This window comes from Crocodylus porosus, unplaced genomic scaffold, assembly GCF_001723895.1.
Source record: "Crocodylus porosus isolate Cpor-Errol unplaced genomic scaffold, CroPor_comp1, whole genome shotgun sequence".
Lineage (NCBI taxonomy): Eukaryota > Metazoa > Chordata > Crocodylia > Crocodylidae > Crocodylus > Crocodylus porosus.
The window spans coordinates 11,260,348-11,286,483 of NW_017728906.1; the positions used below are offsets into that span (position 1 = coordinate 11,260,348).

Below are 26,136 nucleotides of genomic sequence, written 5' to 3' on the forward strand. Positions count from 1 at the left end.
CCTTTTAAAATACAGCTTAATGTCCTTTTCCATTTTTTAGTTTCTTCTGCTTTGAAAAATGTTTTAACGTGTTCTAGTATTTGTAGATCCCCAAGTTGCATAACAATCGTGGATGAAATTCATTCCAGGTTTCATTTTCTTTAATAGAAAATCGATGACCTAGATCATCAAGAACCTTCAGCAAGAGATGGCCTATTCCCTAGACCGAAATAAAAGATTTAACACCAGCTAAGATATACGTACTGGTCTCTGCTCTGCAAGGTAGTCTTAAGTAAAGAAAGCAAAACAATGAAGTCTTATTCTAAACAATCCAAGATCCATGTCTTCTGTAGAGAACTTCTGGGCTTAAGCTTGATTTCTTTATTTGCATTATATGACTCAACTTGTTATGCATCAAGGACCTTTAAGAACATTGTTTACTAAATAAAGCAAAAAAGTTCAGTAGCATGGAAACATTTGTGTGGGGACGGGAAGTTAAATAGGCAAGTTTGTTTGTTTTCATGTTAGTAAAATTCTGGCTGTGTTTTTTTGTGTTCACCTCTTATCATTGCATCTCTGACTGTATTTCAGAGTAAGCTGAACTGCCCATTGGACCATAATAAAGCTGCTGTGTGTCAGTATTATACTTAAAAAAATAAAGACAACACGTAAGGGAAGGCAATGAAGGTATAGAAGGCTTAGAAAACGTCATGTAAAAGAGACACTAAAAGAAAAAGGAGAAATGAATGCTTGGCATTCTAATAGTCATTAAGTAACTGTGATACTTGACAAAAGCCAGGATGAGATTTTTCGAAGTAGTCAAGGTAGGATGTTGTTTTTTAAGGAACCTACAGCAAAGGGGAGAAACTCAGGATGGATATCAGTGCCATTATGCATCTCTTTTTCTATGTGCAGGGAATTCCAGCTGATGTTAGGCATGTCACCATCAGGATAAGCCATGCAATTCTGAGAGTGGTTTTTTTCACTAAAAAGGGGAAAGTAAGAAAGTGCTTCTAGTAGTGCGATATACAGCACAGAAGAGATTGTAGAATTTCTTTTATTGAACACTTTCAAGAATAGACAAGGAATGTATAAGCTATTGTTTTGACCCATCAACCTTTTTAAAGATGCAGCAGTGTGGACTGGCTCTTTTATTCTTTTATCAATGACTAGATCAGGTTTAAAGATATCCAAGTACTTTTAAACACATTTTAAAATGCTGTTCATGAAGATTTAGTTGCAGTCATTTCTGAATCTAAATGTTATCTGTAAAATTGAGGAAAGAAACGCCCGTTTCTGTTTCTGGTGTATAAAACTTAAAATATATGTATTTCTTTTTAATGTTAGAAATAGTTGCTCCTGTTTTTATCTGATTATGAGGGAAAGGGACTTGTGGTCAGGCTACTTTACAATTTGTTTAGGTTTTTTCCCTGCCTTCATTAACGCATATTTAAAACTTCTGAAAAACACTCTGGAGAAAAGATCTTTTGAATTCTTTATACATACAATCCTGGCCAAACCCTGAGAGCTCCTGGCTCACCTTTTTTTTTCTCTCCAACAAATCCAAACAGATTTTTTCTAAACTAAAAATAAGCAGAGGACATGTTTCCCTTTTATTTAGAAGCAGCTTTTCAGTTATTTTTTTATGCTCAATAAATAACCATGAAGTGGCATACATACATGTCCATGCATTTAACTTTGGTACATTTGAATATAACTGGGCCAGTTTCTTTTTGTCAGATTGTATGATCTTATTGCAACATGAGTGTTTCTTTACATACAGGATGTCTTAATGTAAAACATTCTCCATCCCCCCTGCACATACTTGTAAAAATGCCAGCACATACTACTTTTCTTCTCAGCATGCAGGGTGGAAATGGTAAGCTTGAGATTAGGCAGGATGTATCTGTCACCCTGTTATATGTAGTTCTACTTGTAGATGATGTTACCTGATTCTTCTCCTTTTAAAATTGCTTTCATCTGCTTACAGTTTAAGCCAGCAGTCAACACCTCTTTAGGCACAGCAGGCTGAAATAATGCAGTTTGGTTCAAGGCAAGCTGAGGCTTCTGACACTGCGCATGTGACCCAGCAAATGCCTCCAAATTCCCCTGCCACTCAATTGCCACCGATGGCCAGAATTGGTCCAGGAAGCTCGGACATTGGGCTGTAGGTTGCTGACCCCTGGCTTTAGTGGCTTGGGTTGAATTTTTTCCCTAGAGGGTGTCTCCCACAATATGACTCATATTAAATCTAGTTTTAGTATAAATGTTCTTCCATTTCCAAGAACAATATTAGAGAATAATAAGTGCCCAGTTAACAGATTGATTACAAGAATTTTTTGAGAACATCTTGGCACTTCCACCTGCACTGCTGCATCCATCTCTTCAACCTCAGTGTGCCAACCAGCATATACTTCTCATCCATGCAGAGCAGTCAGCTATGCTCCAGCCCCATGATAGCAAGTATGGAGTGGTTTTTCCCTGAAATTGTTCCTTCTGATGGCCAGATATTGTTGTTGCAATGGACATTAAGAAAAGCAGGAATCCTCTGTACTTCTACAGGATTCCACTTGATGGCAGAAAATAATGTATAGGAGGGTTTAATTAAGATTGTATTAGTGGCTTTTATTATGGCATGTCCTACTTCTGAACATTCAACTTTGCAACTTTCTTTGTTTTTTTGTAATGTAGCATCTGTATTTCTGTTTCATCTATTTGTATAGTATGCCTTTTCAACTGAAGCATTGTCAGGTTTTTGTAGGTCTTCCTTTGTCAATTTTTTGAAAGCGTAACTACATACAACATGTTTTCTTTAAGAGATGATCCAGTTTTGCCTTTAAATTGCATGATGCTATGCCTTTGGCAAGTAGCTCGAAATAAGGAAGATATATAAAACTGAAAACAATTTTATTTTATTATTTTTCAGCTTTGAGGATAAGAACAATGAAACCACAAATTTAAGAAGTGATGAACAGAAAAATCCACTTCTCCCAGAGGTGTTAGAGGTATGAGATTATTTATTATTTTCCTGGAGGAAAAGTTTATTTCCACCCTTCTTCCCTCCACCCCCTTTCCCCCTCTGCCCTTTCCCCCTCTGCCTCTTGCTAGGATATGTTTATTTGTTTTTTATGTCATGGTGGTACCTAGAGTTTACAGTTGGGGGTCAAGCTGCCATTGTATTAAGTGCTACTACATTAACAAAAGGCAAAAATATAGTCTGTGATTCAGGATTCTGGGAAAAAGTCCATGCCCCTTTGTATATGAAGTCAAGCATCTCCTCAGTATATTTCTTTCATATAGGCTGTCAACACCAAGTCTTTTCTGTTCAGCAACAATTTCATTCTAAAACTCAAGGTGCCCTTAAATGATACAAATTACTGGTAAAAGCATCTGTGTGAAATTTTGCTGTAACCCTAGTCCTGCCAGTGTTAATATATCTTCACCAGACTGTGGCTTAATTTCAATGCCATTCCTGCAGAAGGGCCCTTCATTCCAGAATGCTATTCACATTATTCAGCTCAGAAAATAGCAATGTAGCTTTCTTTAAAGTCACCTCTGTGCCACTATATCTTATTCCTGGCAACCTGGAACCATTTTGTGGCTCACTCTGTAGTCACAGCAATTCAGAACATGGTCCCATTGCTCATGTCTTTCAAAGATTATCAGTTAATGTAAATGATGATTTGGGCAACTATCCATTAGGTTTCTGATGTAAGTCACCCAGCTCAGTTCAGGTAGGCCACTGTGTAGACCCATGACTTTCCACTGTTATTAACCTGGGCTGCATTTTTATTACTTGATTTAGTGTTGCTGATACACAGAGAAATGGCCCTGCTCCAAATGGCTTACAGTTCAAATATAATCTCATTTGATTCACCTTGTCATGATTTCACCCCTTACAAAGAACCTCATTTAATACTGTATTTACTCAAATAGAAGACAATCATGATCATAAGGCAACCTTCCTAGTAATTGGATTCTATATATGGAAAATGTATACATTTGTTATAATTTTCCAGATATACTATTGAAGGTTTTCATTGAATTTGTCTCCTTCCTATACTACTACAGCAGGGGGAAAAATTATGGGGAGTGGCTCATTGGCTCTCTATTTCCCCCAACTTTTTCCCTTGGCAGCCCCTTCTCCCTCTACAGTCAGACACTGCTCTCCCTGAGCACATGGAAGTGAGGAACAAATTTGAAAACAATAATAAATCTTGTCTCGTATTCAAGTAAATATGATACAGTTGATTGTTATTGAAAGAAGGATTTTCCTTTGATGAAAGATTTGAATGAAGAGAGAGATATTTTTGGTGTACATGAATATGACTTTTAGAAGAAGAAGAGATAACAGAGAAGGAAGTAAGAAGAGAAGGTTTCTAAGGGAAAGAACAATCAGGATATGTGAGTGAGTAAAACGAGCATAGGATTTTGAACCAGTAAACTAGAAGTTTTTTTGTTTTCCTGATTATTAGTGTCCTTATTTAATGAAAACAAAAAAACCTAATTCAGCAGCTATCCTTTTGTTAATTAGTCTGTAACTGTTACCTGTAACGAAATCTTGTATGCAAACCCCATGGCATCTGTCTTTTCTGCCACGTTGTGCTAAAGGATGGTTCGCTAAGTATATATTGTAAGGTGTTTTAGCTCTAAAGAATCTAAAGTTAAATATTCTTCATTCTGCCATTGGAACTGTTTGCTTAATGTTGCATTTGATTTGTGCTTTATCATCTGAAAGTGTTACAGTATGCAATGAATTCCATCTTATGGTAATTAATTGCAAGTGTCAGAGTAGGCTTTATAAAGAAGGCATGGTTTTCACCTTTTTTCAGCTTCACCCATTTTGTTCAGTATGTGCTTGTGGATTTTCTATTTCACTTCTTCCCTAGTTTCCTTAGAGCAGCCTTTGCAGGGTCTTTCTGGATTTTGGCTAAAAAAGATTTTAGAAGTTTGCATTATACCAAAACATATGTCACCTCCTGTGTACTCGGTGTCGTAAAATTGCAGATGTTTGATCAGTATTGAGATGGCAGGAGAGCAAAATGCCTTTTATCTCCCATGTGGGTAGGGTAAAAAGTTTAGTGTAACAGGGCCTCCTTGCACCATACATGACATCATCCAATATTGAGATGTCTTACGTAAAGTTGAAAGGAATTGCAATTCTCTGGTTCAGTGACTCGAGTCCGGGATACTATTTGGGTTTGGAAGACATTCAAGTTTTAGTGGATATATACTTTTTTAAAAATTCCTCAAAGGCGGGCTTTTTTAATGGTCCTTTCGCAAGTAAGATTGTTTTGAGGTAAGGTGTGCATGTACACATACATGGATGGCAATGTGCTTGTTGTGTGGCTGTATTGAGAACTGCAGTTACCAATGTTCTCCATCCCTCATCTTTCACCCGTATTAAACTTCCAGATTTGCATGAGTATCCAGCCTACATGGTTAAGATGTGCATGTAATGTACTAGTATAATCATATCCTGAAAGTGTAAAATCATATCTGGTTACATGGGAAACTGTCAGTCAGTCTTTAGTTGACCAGTATCACAGAAATATTGAAATATGAGGACTTACATACATTGACAATGCATTTTAATTCACTTCCTGTAAATACCTTGTGAATTAATACCTTTTTCTCAGATTATTTCACTTCCTACTTACTGTGAGCCAGAGCAGTAGTGTTATTCTTTCTTAGTAAATACTATATTTATACAGGCTGTGATTCAATGGTACGAGTATACTTATTAAGTTTATGTAGCTTCTTATATGTATATGATATTTGAGCATTACATTCATTTTTTAAGACTGCATTGCAGGATTATAAAACCAATATCCTAAATTTATCAGCATATCATTAACTTTATTGTTCATCATTGCCACATAAAATGACAATTTCTTTCTTTCATGGACAAGATACTGAAACATATTTCATCCTAAAGTGTGTCTCTCTGTGTGTAAAGCTTTGATTGTGAAGATCTTAAAACAGTGCTTTATAGCTGAAATGCACACTGACTTAACTTCACTGCACCAGCATATAGTAGAGATAATAGTTGTATTGTGGTGAGTTCTAGGTATGACAGTGTCTTGCTGATATCATACTGATGAAGAAACCACAATGCACAGATCTAGGGTTAACCCAGGTTTTAACCTTACTCTAGTAAGCCCGTCAAATAGAAATTCACCATGATTGGAGGTATTTTAAGCCTGGAGTGGGTTAAAATAGTTTAGAATTCAGGCTTCCTTTCCCTCAGGCTGAAAGTGACCCACTTTGCATTGAGAACATAGGCTACATTTCTAGAGTACCAATTCTCCTTTGCCAGTCCTGTAACTTCCCTGTGAAAGGTTCTTCTCCAGCTGAGTCTGCATTCTCTTGCAGTTGATACAAGAGTTGTTTGAAGTATCAGCCCAAACTGTCATGGAATATACCCAGCGCCCCCCCCGCCAAATGCATAGCTGAGTGCACTAACTCAGGAAGAATTTAGCTGTGGGAATGCTAATATCTGAGCTAGGCTACAGTAATTTGGGAAGGGTTTATAGCTTTACTTTTTAATATGCATGTAGCATTGAAAGGCCTATTTATGCAGTTACTACAATTTTAATGTCAAGGAGCACTTCAGTTTTGGACAAGGGCAGACTTGCAGTCAGCCCCATCCAGGCAGGAGGGGGCTTATTCCACCAGTCTGCCCCAAGCACAGAGCGAGTGGCAGCTGTGGCCAGGCTGGGCAAACCCGGCTGCAGTGCTCTGAAGGCAGAGTGTGGGGTAACCCGTTTCCCTGCCCCCAACAGGAGCCCTGCTGGTGGCATCTGGCCCTGCCCAGCCACTCAGTGGGGAGCAGCCTTGTCGAGACATCAGCCTGTTTCCCCAAGTGCAAGCCTCTTCCTGGTGGGAGCCACACTGCAGGTCCAGCAGAACTGCTGCAGAGCACGGTGGTTCTGCGGGGGGGCTTGCAGGGCTCTGGCCCACTCTGTACCCTGGTGCTGCCGCGCACAGCTTTGCTGCTGCAGTTCCCCACCAAGAAGGGGATCATGCTCCACAACATTATGACAGGGGCTGCTGCCCCCATCAAAGGCTCTTCCCGCTGCAGCAGTGGGGCAGGGGCACAGCCAGACCCCTTGGGCCTCTTATTCCCTTCCCTCCGACGTCTGGTGGAGGGAACAGCAGGGAGCAAGCACAGTGGCAATGGCGGCGGGCAGACCCAGCTGCCAGTGCAGGTAGAGGGGAGACTAATCCTTCTCCCTGCCCTGCTTTGCCTCAGGGGCCATGGTGCGCTGCTGCAGCAGCAGCAAGTGGGGAGTGCCCGGCAGACCCAGCTTGGGTCCCTGCAGGTGGGACAGAGAGGGGGCAATTAAACCCCTCCCTGGCCAGACTCCTACCCTGCCTTTCCCTGCTCCAGCTGGGGAGCAGAGGGTTGGGGCCAGCCCAGAGAGCATGCTGGGATGCTGGGGGAGCCTGGTATAAGTTAAACCAGGAGGGGGTCTGGGACAGACAATGCATAAACCAGTTTGAGCCAAATCAGTTAAGTCTGATGCTACATTCAACCAGGTTCATCTCAAACCGGTTTCAGCTGTTTTGAAACTGGTTTATGTGTACTGAATGTCTGTTCTGTTACAGGTTTAAACCGGTAAAACTGGTTTATGTGTAACGTCTGTCCCTAGCCTTAATATATAGTCTGTCAATAATACCTCAGTTGAGAGAGTTCACAGGTTCCAATCCTACATAGCTTCTCAGTCTTCATACAAGGAGAGGGTAAGTTTCACTTTTACAGCTGATTATTTTTAAAAATCCAAAGGGAGTCTCAGTTAAATCTGGGTAATGGACACCTCAAATGTGAGTCTTCTTCATATAAAAGAAATGGAACAGTAGAATTGACAGGATTTAGAGAGGAAGAGTGAGAGAAGTTGCAGTAAAGAAAGACAGTTAGCTCAAGGCTTAAGATCTAGTATAAGGAGACTTTCACATACTGAAAAATGAATACTGAATCTTCTTGATCTTTAATCAGAGATACTTATAGTACTGTCAGGGGACAGTTCAAATGAGCAAAATTTGAAGCAATAACCCAAATAATAGCAGTATAGACCAGGGGTCAGCAACGTTTTTGGCCAGAGTGCCAAAAACACCTGCAACCTCTGCTTGGAAGATGTTGGCATGCCAGAGGTGGATGGCAGGGGCCCAGTCCTTATTGTGGCAGCACATCCCAGGCTTCTTCCCCTCTGTCCTCCCCGAGGCATGCATGCATCTGCTGCTGGCATTGAGCCAGGCCAGGGCTCCACAGACCCTGGTGTAGCTGCTTGCAGCCACCCTATTGCCTGCCACAAGAGCAGCCCAGGTTCCATGGTGGGTAGCAGGGGCCTGTTCAGAGCCAGGGCTGGCTGTGGCAAGCAGCCAGAAGCCTGTAAGTAGCTGCACCTGGGTCCATGGAGCCCCAGCCCAGCTTGGAGCTGGCAGCAGGTACATGCGTGCCTCGGGGTGGACAGCAAGGAAGGGGCCTGGGCTGCACTGCCACAACAAGGATCGGGCCCCTTGCAGCACCCCTGACATCTGCCCTAGGTGTGTGTGTGCACCGGCTTCCAGCAACCAGCCAAGCCTGGGCTCTGGACAGGCCCCTGCCACTCACCGTGGATCCCAGGCTACTCTTAGCAGGTGGTGGGAAAGCAGCAAGCAGCTGCCCCAGGGCTTGCAGAACCTTAGCCCAGCTTGTTCCCAGTGGCAGGTGCATGCATGCCTCCAGGCAGACAGCACGGGAGCTGCAAGGGGCCCGATCTTTGTTCTGGCAGTGCAGCCCTGGCCCCTTCCCTGCCATTTGCCCTGAGGTGCATGTGCCAAAATACCTCTGCGTGCCATACTCTGGCATGCGTGCAGGAGGTTGCTGACCCCTGGAATAGACACTGCAGTGGGTCCTGCTGACTGACAAGGATTGCTAGGAGCTATGCTAATATAAATTATATTGACACATGAACAACTTACTGCAGGATAATAGTGGACCAGGGCTTTACTGGGCATCAGGTATTTCATAATAACTGCCTGTGGTAGCTAAACTGTAGTAACTTAGCCTCTTCTCTAGCACTAGTTTACCATACTTAGCTTCCACTTATTTGCTGGGAGCCAGCAGACCAAACTAGCCTCAGAATCCAGGGTGCCCTGAAGGGCTGGTGTCAACAATCAACTGATTGTCAACACTGGTCCTAGGACAGCCCTGGACAGGTTGGAAACCTGGGGCTGCCCCAGGCTGGTGCCAGCAAGACTGTCAGGTCCACCTGTGGGACACTACCCTCAGACAGCCCCTGTTCATCAATATGCCACACATTCAATTTAAGGCACTGCACAAACCACATTATATGTGGAATATTTTTATAGCTAGTTTGCCTTAAATTGAGTGCATGTTTGGCACCCTTGCTAGTTATGTCACAATTAACATATTAATCACAGTATAAATGTAACATGCAGGGAGCCGCTTGTTATCACAGAGCAGCTGATATTCTACAAAGCAGTGGTATTCACAGTTTTGGCTGCATGGGCCAGATGAATAGTCCAGGGCCAGTCTTTGGGCCAGATTAGGCACCTCATGCTGGGATTGGGGCCTGGTGCTCTGCGCCACCTCTACCTTGCTGGGGCCTGATCCTAGCTGATGGAGGTGGGGCCCCTATAGCCTTAGCCCAGCCAGATGACATCAGGCTCTGGGAGCACTGCACTATCCCTGCTTGTTAGGTTCTGGCCCTTGCATGCCTGATCTAGCATACAGGGCATGCAAGGGCCTGTGGGGCTTCTCACAGGATCCATGGATAGCCCTTGGGGCTGGATGTGGCCCATGGGCTGGGAGTTAATGGCACCAGAAACATAGAAACAATGGCACCAGAAAATTATAGAAAATCCTCAGTGTGACTTCCAAGTCATATGTCCATTTCTTTCTTCAACAATATTCATGTTGCAGGCTCAGAATTCTCTAGTTAATGCACACTTCATTCTGAATGCCTTTCCTGTTAGGAAAAATTCAGGCTAAACAAAAAAAATCCCTACTTATCTTAAATTCATTAATCCCTTTTTCATGTCTTTCATTACCCGTGATTCCTTTTAATCAGATTTGCTTTGGGAAATACAAGTCTTCAGTATTTAACTGCATCAGTTCCTCAAGAACACCTATTTTTTTCTGTCACGCTATATGGAAAACAAGCGTTTATCATCTGAGAAATCAGTTGTGTTACAGTATAGCCCACTTGATGCAAAGCATGTGGGAAGTGCATCAGAGATAATGGGTTCTTCCCCTCAGAACAAGAGGAAGTTTGCTGAGAGCAGTTTAGTAGCCACTTTTTATAGGAATATAAAATTTGCCAGCTACTCAGGCTGTTACATGATGGATATTTTATTACACTTGGGTCTCTCTTCCAAAGTATATTAAAAAATCCAAAAAACCCTCATATAAAGCGAATTCATTATTACAGGTAATGCATCAGAGATAATGGGTTCTTCCCCTCAGAACAAGAGAAAGTTTGCTGAGAACAGTTTAGTAGCCACTTTTTATAGGAATATAAAATTTGCCAGCTACTCAGGCTGTTACATGATGGATATTTTATTACACTTGGGTCTCTCTTCCAAAGTATATTAAAAAATCCAAAAAACCCTCATATAAAGCGAATTCATTATTACAGGTAATAGGGATATGTATCAAGTTCCCTGATGCCCTGCTTCCTTCTCCTGCAGCCTGGCGCATCAGGCAGCAGAGGAGCCACGCAGGCATCTCCCTGCCTGCTGGTGCTCATCCCACACTGTCCTGGCAACCTGCCTCCTGCATGTGGAGCTCGCAGCTTCTCCCTGTGGTCCTGCCGATCCCAGCCACACAGGGTTGCGCTGGCCGGGCTGCAGAGCCTGGGGGAGGGAAGCAGTGTGAGCAGCAGCAAGCAGCTGCCATTCCCTGCTTCCCTCCCCTGGGCTCTGCAGCCTAGCGGGCGCAATGCAGCATGGCTGGGATTAGCAGGACTGCACAGAGAAGCTGTTAGCTCTGTGCTTCAAGCAGTGGCAGGTGCAGGGGGCGCATTGCCAGGGCAGTGCCGGGTGATCAGGTTCTCCGCGCGGCCCTGCTGTTACCTGCTGCCCTGCTTCCCTGTCCTGGAGCCTCCACAGCCTGGGCAGCCCTTCCCTTCCACAGATGAGGCACCCGAGGCCCTGTCCCAGGTCCCAAGCACCACCTGGCTGCACAGCAGCCCCAGCCCAACCATGCCCAGCTCCCTCCCTACAAGGGTCTCAACCCCCTTCTTGCCCCCCACTTACCTGCCAGAGCTGCTCTCAAGGCTACCTGGGGCCACGTGCATATGCTGTACATGCATGTGATCCCTGTCTCGCCACCTTCCTTCCACTTCCTCCCAGCCCCCTGCAGGCTGGAACTCTGCCAGCCTTGCACAAAGTAAATTTTTCTCACGCAACAAATTTCTGGTGTAAATAATTCTTGCATATAAGCGAATTCACACAAAACTAATTTGCATAGAGAGACCCAAGTGTATTTAGTATTTATGTGCTGTTCATTAATTAAGCTAAAATGGGATACTCATAAAAATATGTGAGAAATTGGTTAGAACTGTAATTTTGTCCTGTCTGTTTTACCATGAGATCTCATAAGGCTATAACAACTGGGGCAGTGGTGCATAATTATACCACCTTGTACATTGATGATGCCTTTCATACAATGATCATAAAGCATTTTCAATATAGTAATGAATAGTACTTTAGAGTAATATTGTCAGTGTTTCTCAGCTAGGTGACCTGAGAGAGTAAGCCAGTGGTGGTCAAGGTGCCCTATGTTAAGTCAAGTCCAAAGTATGATATAGTGTCACTCCAGTGAACCATCGCGATCACCCTGAGCGCAACACTGGCAACACTGAATTCAGTACTATACTACTTACTCGTGCTGCGCCAAGCCTTCAACCTGGCAATGTCCCCTGAGTTCTGCTCCTTTCTTAAGTGCTGTTTTGATCCCAGCCACCTCCCGAAGTGGTGCCCTGTGTCTTGCTGCAGGTGCTCCCTTTAACATGGCACCTGGGACTTGCATGTCAAATACACCAGCTGCCCATGCCACTTGTAGCATGCATGTCATGGGTTGCGACCACTGGTTTTAAGTAATTGGTCCAAGGTTGTGAAAAGAGTTAATCAAGGGGCGGGCAATTATTTCAGGTGGTAGACCACTTAATGAGGTTTGGTGAGCTTTGGAGGGCTGCATGGGTAGCCCCATCTCTTGACAGTTGCCCTGCCTCCTGGTTGCCATCTTGGGACTGGAAGTCCTACCCCTAACCCCTGACTTAGTCACCAGAAGTCCCTCCCTTTGCCTTCCAGAAATACTCCTATTGGGAGTTGGGGGTTGCTATCTTAGAACCAGAGAAAAAAAATCTTACAGTAGAAGTCAAACACCTACTATAACATATTTTAATTTTATTACAAAAACATATTTTTGTCATGATTTGCATTTGCATACTATATATAGAAGTGATCACATGATAACTCAAAAATAAATTCTTAGTCTTGTATATTGTGTCGGGGTGTGGCTGGGGGGTGTATGTATATGGTGGGGTGGCAGGGGTATGTGAGGAGATATAGGGGACATAAGGTATGTTGAGGGGTTGTGTATATGTGGCAGGTAGTAGGGTCAGGGTGTGGGTGTGTGGCATTTGTGGGGTGTGCTCCATGGAGCAGCAGTGGGGGGCAGGTGCTTGTGCTTGGTGCTGGTGCCCAGAGGCCCGCAGCTTTGGCCAAACCAGTGCTGCACATCCAGCCAGTGCAGCTCCCACTGGACTGTCTATATCACCAGTGCTGCCCCCTGCACACTTGTGTGCCATGGGAGGGAAGCTCCATGTGCTAGAGCCAGCTGCCTTCCCTACCTCCTGCCACAGGACCTGCGTGGTGGAGTGCGGAGAAGTCAGACGGCTCCAGTGTGTGGGGCTTCCCTCCTGTGGCACACAAGTGTTGGGTCTGCACATGCGCAACGGGGAGGACCAATGATAGAGGCTGCTTGGCTGGGCTGTGCCCCCTGCTGCAGTGTGCGGTGCTGGTCGGAGCCACACACGGAATGGCAATGCCTGCACTGGGCACCAGTGCCCTGAGTATGCCTGCCAGGGCTGCACACCACAGGGAGAGTGTGGGGAGGGGTCCCCACATCCCCCCACCCTCCCTCACACCCCCACACTGCTGATCCAAGCTCTGCGCTGCTGCTGCCTCCCTGGGCACAGGCTCCACATTACCACCAGCCCCAGCCCAACACGTAATGCTCCCATCCAGCTGCAGGTCTGCCCCTGCCCCCACTGCTTCCCTACCTGCTGCCTGGAGCAAGCGGGACCTTGGGGAAACCAGGTCCCCCGCAGCTGCAGCAGCAGCAGCAGTCCTGCCTGGAAGCTACATAGTGGCTGGGCTGGGGCTCTTGCCCCTTCAAGGGCAGGAAAAAGGTGCAATAGGGTAAGTTGCAGGCATGAGTAAACGTGGGCGCCTTGCTCTCACCCTTGTAGGCGAAGGGGCTGGGCAGGGTTCACTGGTGGGCACCGCTGGCCAGGTGTAAGTGCTTGGTGGGCCAGATCTGGCCCTCAGGCTGTATTTTGCCTGCCCCTGAGTTAATCAGAACCCCTATGTTTTGGCTTCCAGTCCTTCCTCTTATGTTGTATCACAAACATGAGCCTCTGAGGTATTTTAAGTGAACAGTTGCCATGGTACAATGGTAACAACATTAAAATGTGTGCATATGCTTGCACAGCATGCAAAGTGTGCTTCCTTCACAAAATCATTACACTAAAACAACTAGCAACTGAGTTTTGTTTTGCTCTCCAGAATTTCTGCTTCATATTTAGATTTCGCTTAAGGTGGGTTATAATCTGAAATGTCTTATTATTGTGGCTGGGAGCTAATCCTTTGTTCAAGGAAATCCTGTGTTTTTCTCCTGTTAGTATTTTCACTTCATTCAGTTTTGGGGACAATAAGAGATTGTGTTCTTGGCAGATTGACACATGGATCCTGCCAAATTAGAGCCTCTGGCAATTTGAACTGTTGCCTGCTCTGTTTCTGAGAGAAGGCCATCGGTGCTCACAAATAGTTTTTCACTACAGTGTGTCTAAGACTAAAAACTTTATGTATACTTTGTCATTAGCATATTACCAGGCTCTTGGGGCCTGACTCTGTACTTCAGTGGAACTGTTCAAGTTAGTAGTGGATACTGTGCCCACTTATATGTGTGCAGTCAACACTGCAGGGTACATTTATTCTGTGTTTGGAGATGGGATTGCAGCACCATTAGGTACAGCTGAACTAGCTTTAATCTGACAGCATCAGGGGCTAATCAATAGGGTTCTGTGTTTTCCATTTGCCACAGAAAAATAGGAGAAAATGCAAGAAACCAAAGAGTTCCAGCTTGCAAGGAGCTGGTTGGGGCTGGTAGAACGGGAGGAGTGCAGTCAGGCAGGGGGAGCCACATGCACGTGCACACACACGCATGTGGCAGCCAGGCAGCGTGGAAACAAGTTCCCACAGCTCCCTGCAGGTAAGTCTGTGGGTGGGGGGAGCATACATGAAGCATCAGGGAGTGTGGAGGGATGTGCCCTCCCAGATTTGTGCACCCACAATAGGCATGAGGGAGCAGAGTGGGGAAGCAAGACTCACTGCCACCGTCACTGCTGGGACCCCTGTGCCAGCCATGCTGCCAGCAACATGAAGAGTAATACACTTGGGTGGGCTACATTGTCCTCACCTCCTGCTGCCAGCCACCTGTGCACCAAGCTAGAACACTACCCTTCCTCCATGGCCTGGCTGCTGCTGCCACTCTCCGTAGGCCATGGCTGTACCCTGCAGGGGAGGTGGGATGGGAGGCAGTGTGGGTGGCCTGACGGGAGTGGTGGCGGCAGCGATTGGGCTATAGTGCTGGGGTAGAGCCACGGTCCAGCATGTGAGTGGCTGTTGGTGGGAGGACAGTGTGGTCCTCTCCCTCATTCTGTTACTCCTTGCGCTCCTGGTGGCATGGCTGGCACTGGGGGTCCAGATGGCGGTGGCAACAAGTCTTGCTGTCCCGCTCTGCCCTCATGCACTGGGTCCTGCCTGATGGGCCATAGAGGTAGCTCCTGCCTGTGCCAGCCCCATGCCTGCTGTGGGCACACAAATCTCAGGGGACATGTGTCTCCTGCCCCACACACCTACATCCTGTCTCGCATAGTGGGGGGATGGAAGTTGGGAGGCAGTGGGTTTGGAGTGAGGGGCACCTGCAAGATGGGGAGGAGCCATGGGTTGGGTATGTGGGTTGGGAGTGAGGGACACCAGCAGGGCTTGTGGAGGGCTGTGTTGGGACTGAGAGGCATTGCCAGGGCTGGTGGGGGACTGTGGCCCGGGCATGAGGGGCATCGGCAGGGCTCGGGAGTGAGGGGTACTGGCAGGGCTGGCGGGGACTGTGGCTTGGGAGTAAGGGACAACGGCATGGGCAGGGACAGGGCACTGGCATATCAGGGCTGCTCAGAGCTGCAAAGCAGCAAAGGGAGACAGCCACAACTGGACCTGCATCCTGGTGAGCAAAGGGGGCAGAGGGAGCTCTGATTTTTTTTTTCCATGATAAAAAAAACCAAAACCAGATGCCAAAGTATATAGGTATTTAGAATTTATTTTATTATAGTGATTGAGGCACTGGTAGGCTTTCAGATAGCTTTCAAATTGTAAATATATGAATAAAACATTGTGTTCAACTGATACCTAAATATATAGAGGTGTTTAATTTTAATTTCAGAAAAATGTGGATTTGAGGGGTTTTAATCAGAGAATTATTAATTAAGAATTAAGTATTAATTCCCTTAGGTATGGCCCTGCCATTCAATTTTTGCTGAAAGTGAGAAGGCTTTCTTTCTTTGCCTAAGGTACAGGGATATAGATATTTTAATATATAAATTGGTGAAATTCTATTTTTTTGTTCATAAGAACTGTTGCACTTCAAACATTGTAGCTTGATGAAGGTGAAACATTGCTAACCACATTAATAACTGGGCTTAAGAAATAAGTGGACTTAAGAAATAATATGAAAAAATTGACAATCTTCAGAAAAGGGAAAAAAGGGAAAATATTTGCTTAGAGGTCAAAGCAATGTCAAAATAAATTGTAGGTAATAGACTGTGCATCTCACTAAGAAATTTAACATTGGTCTCCATTTAATAGCAAGTTCTGCATTAAAATTATTATTTTTCATCATCTAAAGTAGTTAGCCTTTGCGGGGTCCATCTTCTTTCACCAGTTTAAGTAAAGCAGCCTTCAGTATGCTTGCCTGTTATCTAAAAGTGATGTGTCTTCAAATAGAAATAGTACTAGGGAATTAATAAAAGTACTGACAAACTGCGTGGATAACATAAACAATTTCTATCTGTTTTACAAATTATGCTTGCTCTTGTTTATGAATCTCATTAATATATCTAGGCCACAGAGATTCAAGGTTATTGGGGTTCTTCCTTCTTGTCCTCTTGATCAGAATGCATTTTTATGAATTATAGCTAAGGGTGGCTTAATACCGTTTTAATTAGAGGTGCCAATTGCATATTGGATTGCATATAGAGGTGCACCAATAAAAAGAAATTAACATTATTGGCTATCGCCTTTTTTTGGCCAGTGTAGCTGGTAACATCACTAATAAATATAATACACTTTCTGTCTGGTGCCCCCAGATATTGCATATATCCATGTAGCCGCACACACGCACATGGAATGCAGCCAGGCAGTGTGGAAAGCAGTGCCCTGCAGGTAAGTCTGTGGAGGGGAAGAGGCATGCAGGAGAAAAGGAGTGAGGTGGGGGCAGATCAAGGCCTCCATGATAAGTGGGACAGGGGCTGGGGGTGCTGCTCAGCCACAATGGTGAATGGGACCTGCAGCTGGGGCGAGAAGTGGTACGGAGCTGCGAGTGGCTCATCCAGGAGCAGGAGACATGCGGCCAGCATATAACTCCCAGGGCAAACGCAGCAGAACAGAGAGCCCCAAGCTCACAGCAGGCAGCCCACCTCCACCCTCATCCCGGTCGGCTCCTAAAAGCATTCCCATACTCATTTGATGAGCTTTAGTTCAAGCACACCTGCTATCATTTTTAAGCACCGGGACGCTGATCGCCTGTATGAGTTGCCCCGGCCCCAGGGTCCCATTCACCACCCTGGTTGGGCAGTGCCCTCAACTCCTGCGCCACTCCTTTTTCCTTTACTGTGGGGGGCCTTGATCTGCACCCTGCCACACACCCCTTCCCACCCCCGCTCCCCTTCCCCTCCAGAGACTTGCCTGTAGGATGCTGCTCTTCACACTGCCCGGTTATGCTCCTGTAAATTAGTTATTGGATTAGTATTGGCTGATACACCTGGTGAATAATTGGCTATCTGTATCAGCCAAGAAAATCTTTATCGGTGCACTCCTAATTTTAATCAGTTATTTGAGATTGCCACCCAGCTGACAGGGACCTTCCTATAATGAAAACTGTAAAAAAGTATTCAGCTTGCTTGCAAGTTTTCATGGACACCCAACCTGGTTGGATTATACTTACTGGCAGCCAAAATATGAAATACATTTTGGAAGTGGTGTCAATGAACTGAAAGGATAGGAATATTATTCTGCCCATCAATGTAGGAAACTAGAATTCTGCCTCCAATTACCTAGTGCACTGTGTGATCAGAGATCTTCCTTTTTAGAAACAACTTGCACTAACCCTAAATTCCTAACAGGAATAATTGATAGCCTCAGATACCATTTATGAATCAATAATCTGCCCATTTAAAGGGCAAGTCTATATATATTCCCTTATGTAATTTTAGAGAAACATCAACCGCTCATGAATTTAACTTTTTTTTTTTCTAAATTCAGCCTTAGCATTTTATTGTGTTATCCTGATATATTCTGGTATTCCCATTGGCTGCTCTGGGAATACTTACGTATGAGTAAAGACTATTCAAGTATATTATTGACTATTTAAATGACTGGGCCTGATGTCCCAAACAGCTTCATAGCTTTAAATAATAGTCTGTTCTGCTTGCTTACAATGTCATTCAATGAAACACTGCTCCTTACTTCCTCATGTCCTTTCTGCCAGATCTAATTATTTAAGGTCTGCATGTATCTCATGATGCTTTACCTCCACAGAATTTGTCTTGTGAACCTCTCAACATACTTTTTCAAGACATCTTGTAACCTCCCACTCTTTAAACTTTCAGTCCTCTGGAAGGGGGAAAGAATCATTTCTTCTACAGAATGTAAAGATAACTTAGGAGAAAAGAGTAAGGGGTTTTATCAAAGCTTTTATAAAATAACTCTTAAACAGCAGGTCAAGCAGAAGTAATACTGTGCTTCAAAGTATTGTAAGGGCATTTTTGGTATGCTTTCTGAAGAGTATGGAAACCAATGTATTGGCTCTTTTCAACATTGTTTTAGGATCTTGTTCTTTTTTTTAAGATTTCTCAAAATGAAGATAAGACTCACTCCACAGAAGACCTAAGCAATTCCACAACCCAGGAGGAATTAAAAAAGGCTAACAGTCTTCCAAGTTTGGCTTCTGACAACAAAGCAGATAAAGACAAGCAGCTCAAAGATGGATTTTTTCAGTTCCTCGGAAGTTTTTTCAATATTGGCTCAAAATCTTCTTGGGGAGAATCAAAAAGGTCTACACCCCAAGATGGATGCCCCAAATCTGAGAAAGATTTAAAGAACCCCACTGCTTTTCAGGAAGATAGGCACACACAGACTCTGAAAACTGAAGCTCCTGTCAGCTCTGCTGGAGTAAAAGAAGTAGCAGTAATTAAAGAGGCTAATACCAAAGAAGATGAATTGCAGGATTTACAAGTAGACCATGAACAGTCTCATGATGTAATAAGGTAGGTTTTTTAAATTTATATTAAGTGTCTTATGGTGGCTGTGTCTGTGTGATGTGATGTGCCTGCTGATCTTCATTTCAGTATCCACTCTTTGCCACAGCGTGACATGGGATACTGGGCAAGATGGGTGTATGGTCGACCCAGTAAGTGTCTGTTCTTGCATTGATTCTAACGGATGATTTGGAGTGGTTATTGGCATTTTAACCAGAATACTATTCTGGGGCCTGACTGGTTTGAGGGAGAAGTTAGCCAGAACCCATAGAGAAAGTTGTGTTCTGGCCTTTAGCTGATGACTCTGACTTCTTGAGTTCTTCTTGGAAAAGTGAGGCACAGCTTACTGAGCCAGGAGAAGTTGAGAGGGGACATTCTCTGAGCACTGAGACAAAAAGGTAAGGGCTGGAAGGAACAGATATGCCTAAAACACACTCAGTATTATATGAGTGCAGAAAAAGCAAAGAATGAATTTATTTCCTTCAATATTATAGTCTAAATAAAACCCAGGATTTTGGCAGGTGCATTTACTTTTATTAATTCTGTATGTGTGTGTGTATATTTACTTGTTCTGCAGATAAGTTTTTATAAATTTTAATATTTTCCTTAACCAATTTGACTTAAAAGTACTGCTTATACTAACTTGTGTTTCCCTTAACCCGAGAACTATTCTGTAATCAAAGGATTTATACTAAACAGATAATTAGTAGAGGTGCGCCAGTACATTGGTCCATATTGTATTGGCACCAATAAAAGGAAAATTGACATTATCAGCAATCGCTATTTTGGCTGATGTGGCAGATTAATGTCGCAGATAAACGCTGCATGTATGCAGGTGGCCAGGAATGCAGCCAGGCAACTTCAAGACCAGCGTCCAGCTGGTAAGTCTGCTGTGCGGAAGGGTCATGGGGTGGGGAAGATCAAAGTCCCCACAGTGAGGAAAGGAGTGGAGCTGGGGCAGGGGCAGAGGCAGGGGCAGGCGCTACCCAGCCAGGACAGAGTGAGTGGGGCATAGGGCAGAGCCATGGGCAACTCATCCGGGGGGCACAGAGGGGGATGGCTGCACCTGCTGTATGCACCCCTGGGGCAGGCATGGGGGGTATGTGCCCTTCAAATTTGTATGCAAGGCAAGGGTGGGCTGCCCACTGCAGGTTTGAGGGCTGTGCTGGCCTCTTTCTGGCTGGGCTGGGGCTGCACTTTGGACGGGCAAGAGTGGAGGGACAGCACTGGGAAGAGGGGCTGTGGGGTGGCTACGGCAAATATTGGTCTGGCTGTAACCCACCTTATAACCCCCCCATCCCCAGCACTGCCACTGCCTGCCCCAAGTGCAGCCCCAGCCCAGCCCCCACCACTGGGAAGAGGCTGCAGAGGGCAGTGTACCCTTGCCCTGTGCACAAATCTGGGGGACACATGCCCCACATGCCTCCCCTGGGGTGCACACAGCATGGGGAGCCCTGTGTACTTCCCTTCTCCCCCCTCTCCCCCGTGTCTCCCAGACTGGTCTCCCACGCAGCTCAGCCCCCCACCCTGTCCTGCCTTGGCTGGGCTGTACCAGCCCCACTCCCTCCCTCACCATGGGGGCTTTGATCTGCCCCCCATGCCTCTTCCCCTCCACAGACTTACCAGCTGGACACTGCTCTCTAAGCTACTGGGCTGCATATCAGCAATTGGATCGGTATTGGCCAATATGGCTGGTTAATAATTGGCCATTGGTATTGGACAAAAAAAATCTTTATCGGTGCACCCCTCATAATTAGCCTAAATTTGTTATAATCTTACCAGTTGATGACGTCTGTCCATCTGTCCTTCCTTCCTTCCTAAAATATATCTTAAAATTTTTTTCATGGATTGCTATGAAGCAGTTTGTAATGGGATGTGTTTGTGTGCATGCACAAACAATAGAAGGAGGGATATATATATGCATAAGACAGTTATTTAAGTGTCAAGTCTAGAGTTGAATCTAGCATGTGAAACTGTCATGTGAAAGTGACTCTGTATGTGATCTAAACCCTAGAATTTATAAGACTTTCCCAGTATCTCTCTGCACAGTTACCTTAAAGGTTGACCCTATTAGAATAGACTGGGATGTAGTTATCTTACAACTTTCTTTTTGTCAATAAAGTAAGGAGGAAAACAGCACACAGGATTTAAGAACAGGATGAAGGACGTAAAAGTAGCTTATTTTGTAACAAGCTGTATTTACTTATTGAATGCAGTGTTTCAGTGCCACATGGGAAATCAGGATTCTTTTCAATAACATTTAACACCTGCTTAAAAAACGTCTTCCCAGTTAAAACCCTGCCTGGGGATACTGCTCCTTGCTACTTGTCAGTAGTTTTGACAGATGGTCATCCAATTCATTTCAAAGGCTGAGAATTTCACATCTGTACCAAATACCTTATTTTCTTGCATGCTATGCACATCTTCTCATTCCCACCCAAAAAAACCAAAAACAAACATCTGCTGCCAATTGGAGTGTGCATTATATGCAATGAAATATGGCAAGAGCAATTTCTGCCCTTTACCAAAGAAAGTGAAAGTGAAGTCTGTACATAATCCATAAAGACCAGAACAGTGAGCAGATTTAGCTCCCAACTTGTCTGCTACTTAGTTAATACAGATTTTACTAAAGATCTTTTGTTTAGTTTTTTCTCCTTTCATTCTTCCTTTCAAAAACACAATGCATGTCTCATTCCAGGGCATACTGTGTGAAAGAAAACATGGCATCTTTGGGCACATCCCCATGAGCACACATGTACGTTTCCCTGGGGACAACTAGCAGCAGCACATATTTGTGCCACTGTTAGTTATCCTCAGAGAATGGCCCTGCACATACTCTTGGGTGTGTGGCAAGTTGCCCCAAGCTGGGTAGGGGAAGCTGGGTCCAGCACCAAGGCTGGCCCCAACAACCTTATCTGGGGATGTGGGGGCCTCCCAGGGCAGTAGCAGTGACAATCTGGAGAGGCAGAGTCTGGTTGGAAGCTAGAGCATGGCTCTGGCCGGCCAGGCTCTGGTTTTGGGTGGTACACACTGTAACCACTTGCACTGCACCACCTTTTTTTGTCCCATTTTTTTTCCTTTGGATACTAGGAGTTCCCAGTATCTAATTTTGCCTCTGCACTGCAAATCTGCAATGTGGCTAACCTATTCACATGTGTTGTGTGTGTTTTGCAGCACTTCAGAAGCCTTGGAGGCATCACAAAGCACACATTCCCACTCACAGAGACGTAGCCTCTGTGTTTGAGACTGAAATTTTGGTGGTCAAGTCTTCAAAAAACGTACTTGACACCCACTAGTCTGAGGGATGAGCACACTACAAATATGAAAAATGCCTGCACTTACAGCACCACAAGACCTCACCCTCTGCAATTTGAAGAATAGCAGTTGTGCATTCTTTGAAGTATTTTTTTATTTAATTATAACATGGTCGACCAGCTTTCATTATAGACTGACTTTGTGGTAGCACACAAAATGTGCCAGACACTTTCTATTCAGGGGAAAAAAAGAAAAAGACTCAACCCAGGGCTGGAGAAGCATATAATAATCTATTTAATACACATCATAAACTTAAACTCTGTGTGTGTGTGTGTGTGTGTGTGTGTGTTGTAATTAATGGGACAGCCTCATCCTGGAGGGCTGTGCATTATGACATAATGAATTGGATGAGGGGGTGAAATGCTCTATGATTAAATTTGTGGACAATACCAAGCTGTGAGGAAATGCCGGACACCGGGGATAGAGTAACTATAACAGGGAAACCGTAGCAGCAAAGACTTCAGGTTGTACAAGTTCACCTGGGACCTGGCTATCTACTCAGACAACTAACCCATGCTGAAACCCAGGCTGCCACAGCTACCTTATTATTACTGGTTCCCAAGGCAGCTATCCAAGGTATGTGTACATACCCTGCAATTGTACCTCTGATTAGAGTGGAAGCATAGTCTCCAACAGGCTCAGTATCTACTTTTCTAAGATTTTCTGCTATCCCTTTTGCAGATTCTCACAGTTCTGAACAGAAATGATGAAAACTGGCATTTTGCACGCTGCAGCTTGTGCAGGCTCTCAGCCATAGTGCCTGATGTGCTGCAGCAGGCTGTCTGAGCATTTGAGGAAAGACCCCTCCATTAGTCTGTTTGATTTCTATTGAGAGGGTTTTCTCCAAAACTACAAGGACTAGCAACTTTTTTGATGAAAGCTTAGACTGTTCAGGGTGGTACTACTTGCTTAGGAAAACTTTCAGCTTGCTGTGAGTCTTGCTGCTTAATCTAGCCCTAAATCAGAGGTTCCCAAAGTGGGGCCTGCAAGCCCATTTCATCCACCCCACCACCCAGGACAGCCCTTTTGAAATGACTGCCCCTTACTTGTCTTCCAAACTAATTATCGTGGAAACATCTGTGGATGTTTAATTGTCAGTCCCTTTCATCTTATATTATTGGTTCTGGAGATGACCATATGTAGCGTGAATTTTTTATTGGAAACTAAAGTTGCTTTCTAATAAAAAGAAGTTTTTTGTTTAAGGCTGTAGTACAATTGCCTACTTAATTTTTGTTGTGACCTAGTTATGGAAAATGAAGTACCTTTGCCCTACTCCACCCTTGGTTGCTGAGTACAGTAAAAACATTAGAGGTATTGTGTTAACTTGCTTCTTATGTAATTTTTTTTTCTACCAACCCACAGAACGTGAGTTTCTAACTTGCACAGATAATTGTTATGGTTTAAAGAAAGGCTTGGCGACCTTATATGAGATGCTGGTTTGTGATGTATAATATGCACACCTTTCTAGTTTTGTTTTATATTTTCTTTAAGAGAAAGTTGCAGTGTTATGACTAAAGAGTTTCTTTCTTGTTTTTTAAAACAAATATATTACACTCCTGCAGACTTTTTGTAGAAACCCTTAGTTTTGCTTAACCATTTTAAAAATTTATCTTTTAATTAGATATCAAAGTAAGCTAATAAAAGTAAGAATGGTGAAACTTAGCCACGGTGGAAACCTAAATTGTTATAAAGCAATTTAAGATGAATCAGATCAGCTTTTCTGTTGTGTAAAGTCTTATTAAGCATGTAACTTCTTGCTATAACGTAACACTACAGAAACTTCCTACAAGTATAAAATAATTACTCCAACTCAAAACACTATTGGTTTCTTCACTGTAAACTTTAATTAACGGACCAGTTTTGATGTCATTGCAGTTGCCCTGCCAAAATGGCGCTGTAAAAGATAATGAATGAGTAATTAAAGCATGGGACCATATCCAGATGTGCAGGCATGTGCAGTTTGTGGTGCCATAAACCTTTTTGTGGCACCACAAATCACATGCGTGGAAAGTTAAAATTTGCCTTGTGCTGCAAATCTGTAGCATGTAGGCAGAATTTGCTACCCAGATTTCCCTGCACACAGGATGTGGGGTTTGGGAATTTAGCAAGGGAGAGGGTGATCATATTAATTGCCACTGCCTCCCAGCTGCCAAATTTCCTGACTTGTGAGGACCCCATGGGCCAGAAGGTGGCTCTGTGAGGGCCAGAAGTAGAGCACCCATGGTTTAGAACAGGGGTGGGCAAAATACAGCCTGTGGGCTAGATCCAGCCCACCAGACCATTCTACCTGGCCCATGGGGCCCCTAAAAATTTAGAAAATATTTATCTGCTGGGGATCATGCAGGGGACCCCTGCCCCACTTCCTGGCTCAGCAACCAGTGCCTCCTGGGTTGGGAGGGGCACCCAGGATCCCCTTGTAGCCAACTGCCAAGCTGAGGGGGCACAGTGGGGCATCCCCCACATGCTTGGTGGCCAACCCGGAAGTGGACTGCAAGTACTTCTGGTCCACTTCCGGGTTTGCCCCCAAGCACATGGGGGGGAGGGGCCCTGACACTTCTGTGGTTGCTCCATCTGCCCTAGTATCGCAGTGTTCATGAGCCATGCATGGTACCTTGAGGTATGTAGAAAAAACATTTAAAGCAGTGGCTATGGCCAAATCTCTGAATCAGCATCGAATCTGCAGATTCGGATTCGGCCAAATCGAATCGGACCTTTGATCCGAATCAACGGCTCAAATCATTGTCCCTGATGCAGGCCAAATCTGAATCAAATACAGCCTGTTCTGTACACCCCTTCTGCTTTCTTCTCTTTCTCTCTCTCTTTCTCTCTCTCTCTCTGGCTCTTTGGTCTAGGAGTGTGGTTCTTGGTTTAGGCTGTGAGAGGTCCAGAGTTCAAATAAAAGGTAAGTCTGTTTTTCTTCACCTATCATTATGGGATCTCCCAAGACAGCAGTTTCCCTTTGGAAAAGCAAATGAGTAAAAAACAGTGTAACAGTTTGGGGAAGAGAAAAGAAAAATACAGGGCTTAGATGGGATTTGAACCAAAGACCTCTTGCACTCAAAGCACAAAAAAAAAATCACCACCCCTAGGCTACAAAGAAGTCCAGTCCAGTCCAACCCACAAAAGTCTGATCTGACACAAGGGGAATCAGTGGTACAGAGCTGCTGCTGTATTGCCTACCTCCACCCCGCCCCTATATCATTATCTTCTGCTGCAGAGCCCACTGTTCCACCACATCTGTACTTCTCTTGTGCAGTACAAGCAGCTGGGTTCTCTGGGTTGATCCAGCCTGCACCAGCAAAAGGTTGCTGACCCCCTCTCTAGATCAATGGTAGCTATTCTACAGCAAACATGCCACAAGTGGCATGAACAGCCAGTGTGTTTGGCATGAGAGCTCCAGGTGGTGAGTTAAAGGAGGCACCAGTGATGAGAGTTGGGCTGGTACTTGATGGAGATCAGAGCTGCAATAGGTGCGGGGTCTAGGACCCAAGGGTTTATGCTGGCTAAAGGGTTTGGCCCTAGTGGAGCTGCAGGGATAGGTGCTGCTGGAATCAGTGTTGCCATATTCCACTGGCAACAGGATTTTGCAGCCCCCACCACTATCCTAGGACAAAGAGAGGATTTTAAAATGGATTAAAATAAGTCTGCTGTCGTCTTGGGGGAGAGAGTCAGAATGAGAGGCCAAGGTGGCCAAGGATGCCAAGTTTAGATAAGGGGTGCTCAACTTGTAGACCGTAGGCCAAATGTGACCCATGGAACCATTTCATCTGGCCCATGGGGGCCCCCCACAGGTCCAGAAAAAATTGTTAGCAGGGAGCAGTAGCCATTAAAATTGTCACCTTTTCCCACTACCAAATGCCTACACCCTCTCTCCTCCCACAGTCAGATCAGGGCTGGGCCATGCCCATTCTTCTCCCTACACGGCTGACTCAGGACCAGGGCATGCCCCATTCCCCCTGCACAACTGAACCGGGGCTGGGCTATGCTCCCATCCCTCTGCCCAGCTGAATCAGGGCCAAGC

The 26,136-nt window shown here is 44.7% G+C and overlaps 1 protein-coding gene across 1 annotated transcript in view; it reads left to right on the plus strand.

The window, feature by feature from the left end:
• The first annotated feature begins 2,108 nt into the window (after positions 1-2,108).
• CRYBG3 (crystallin beta-gamma domain containing 3) overlaps positions 2,109-26,136 on the plus strand; it is a 119,927-nt gene continuing 95,899 nt past the window's right edge. Inside the window, exons 1-3 of the mRNA XM_019557096.1 lie at positions 2,109-2,146; positions 2,906-2,984; positions 18,391-18,809. Of these exons, the coding sequence (XP_019412641.1) occupies positions 2,109-2,146; positions 2,906-2,984; positions 18,391-18,809 (536 nt within the window). The remainder of the gene's footprint in view (positions 2,147-2,905; positions 2,985-18,390; positions 18,810-26,136) is intronic.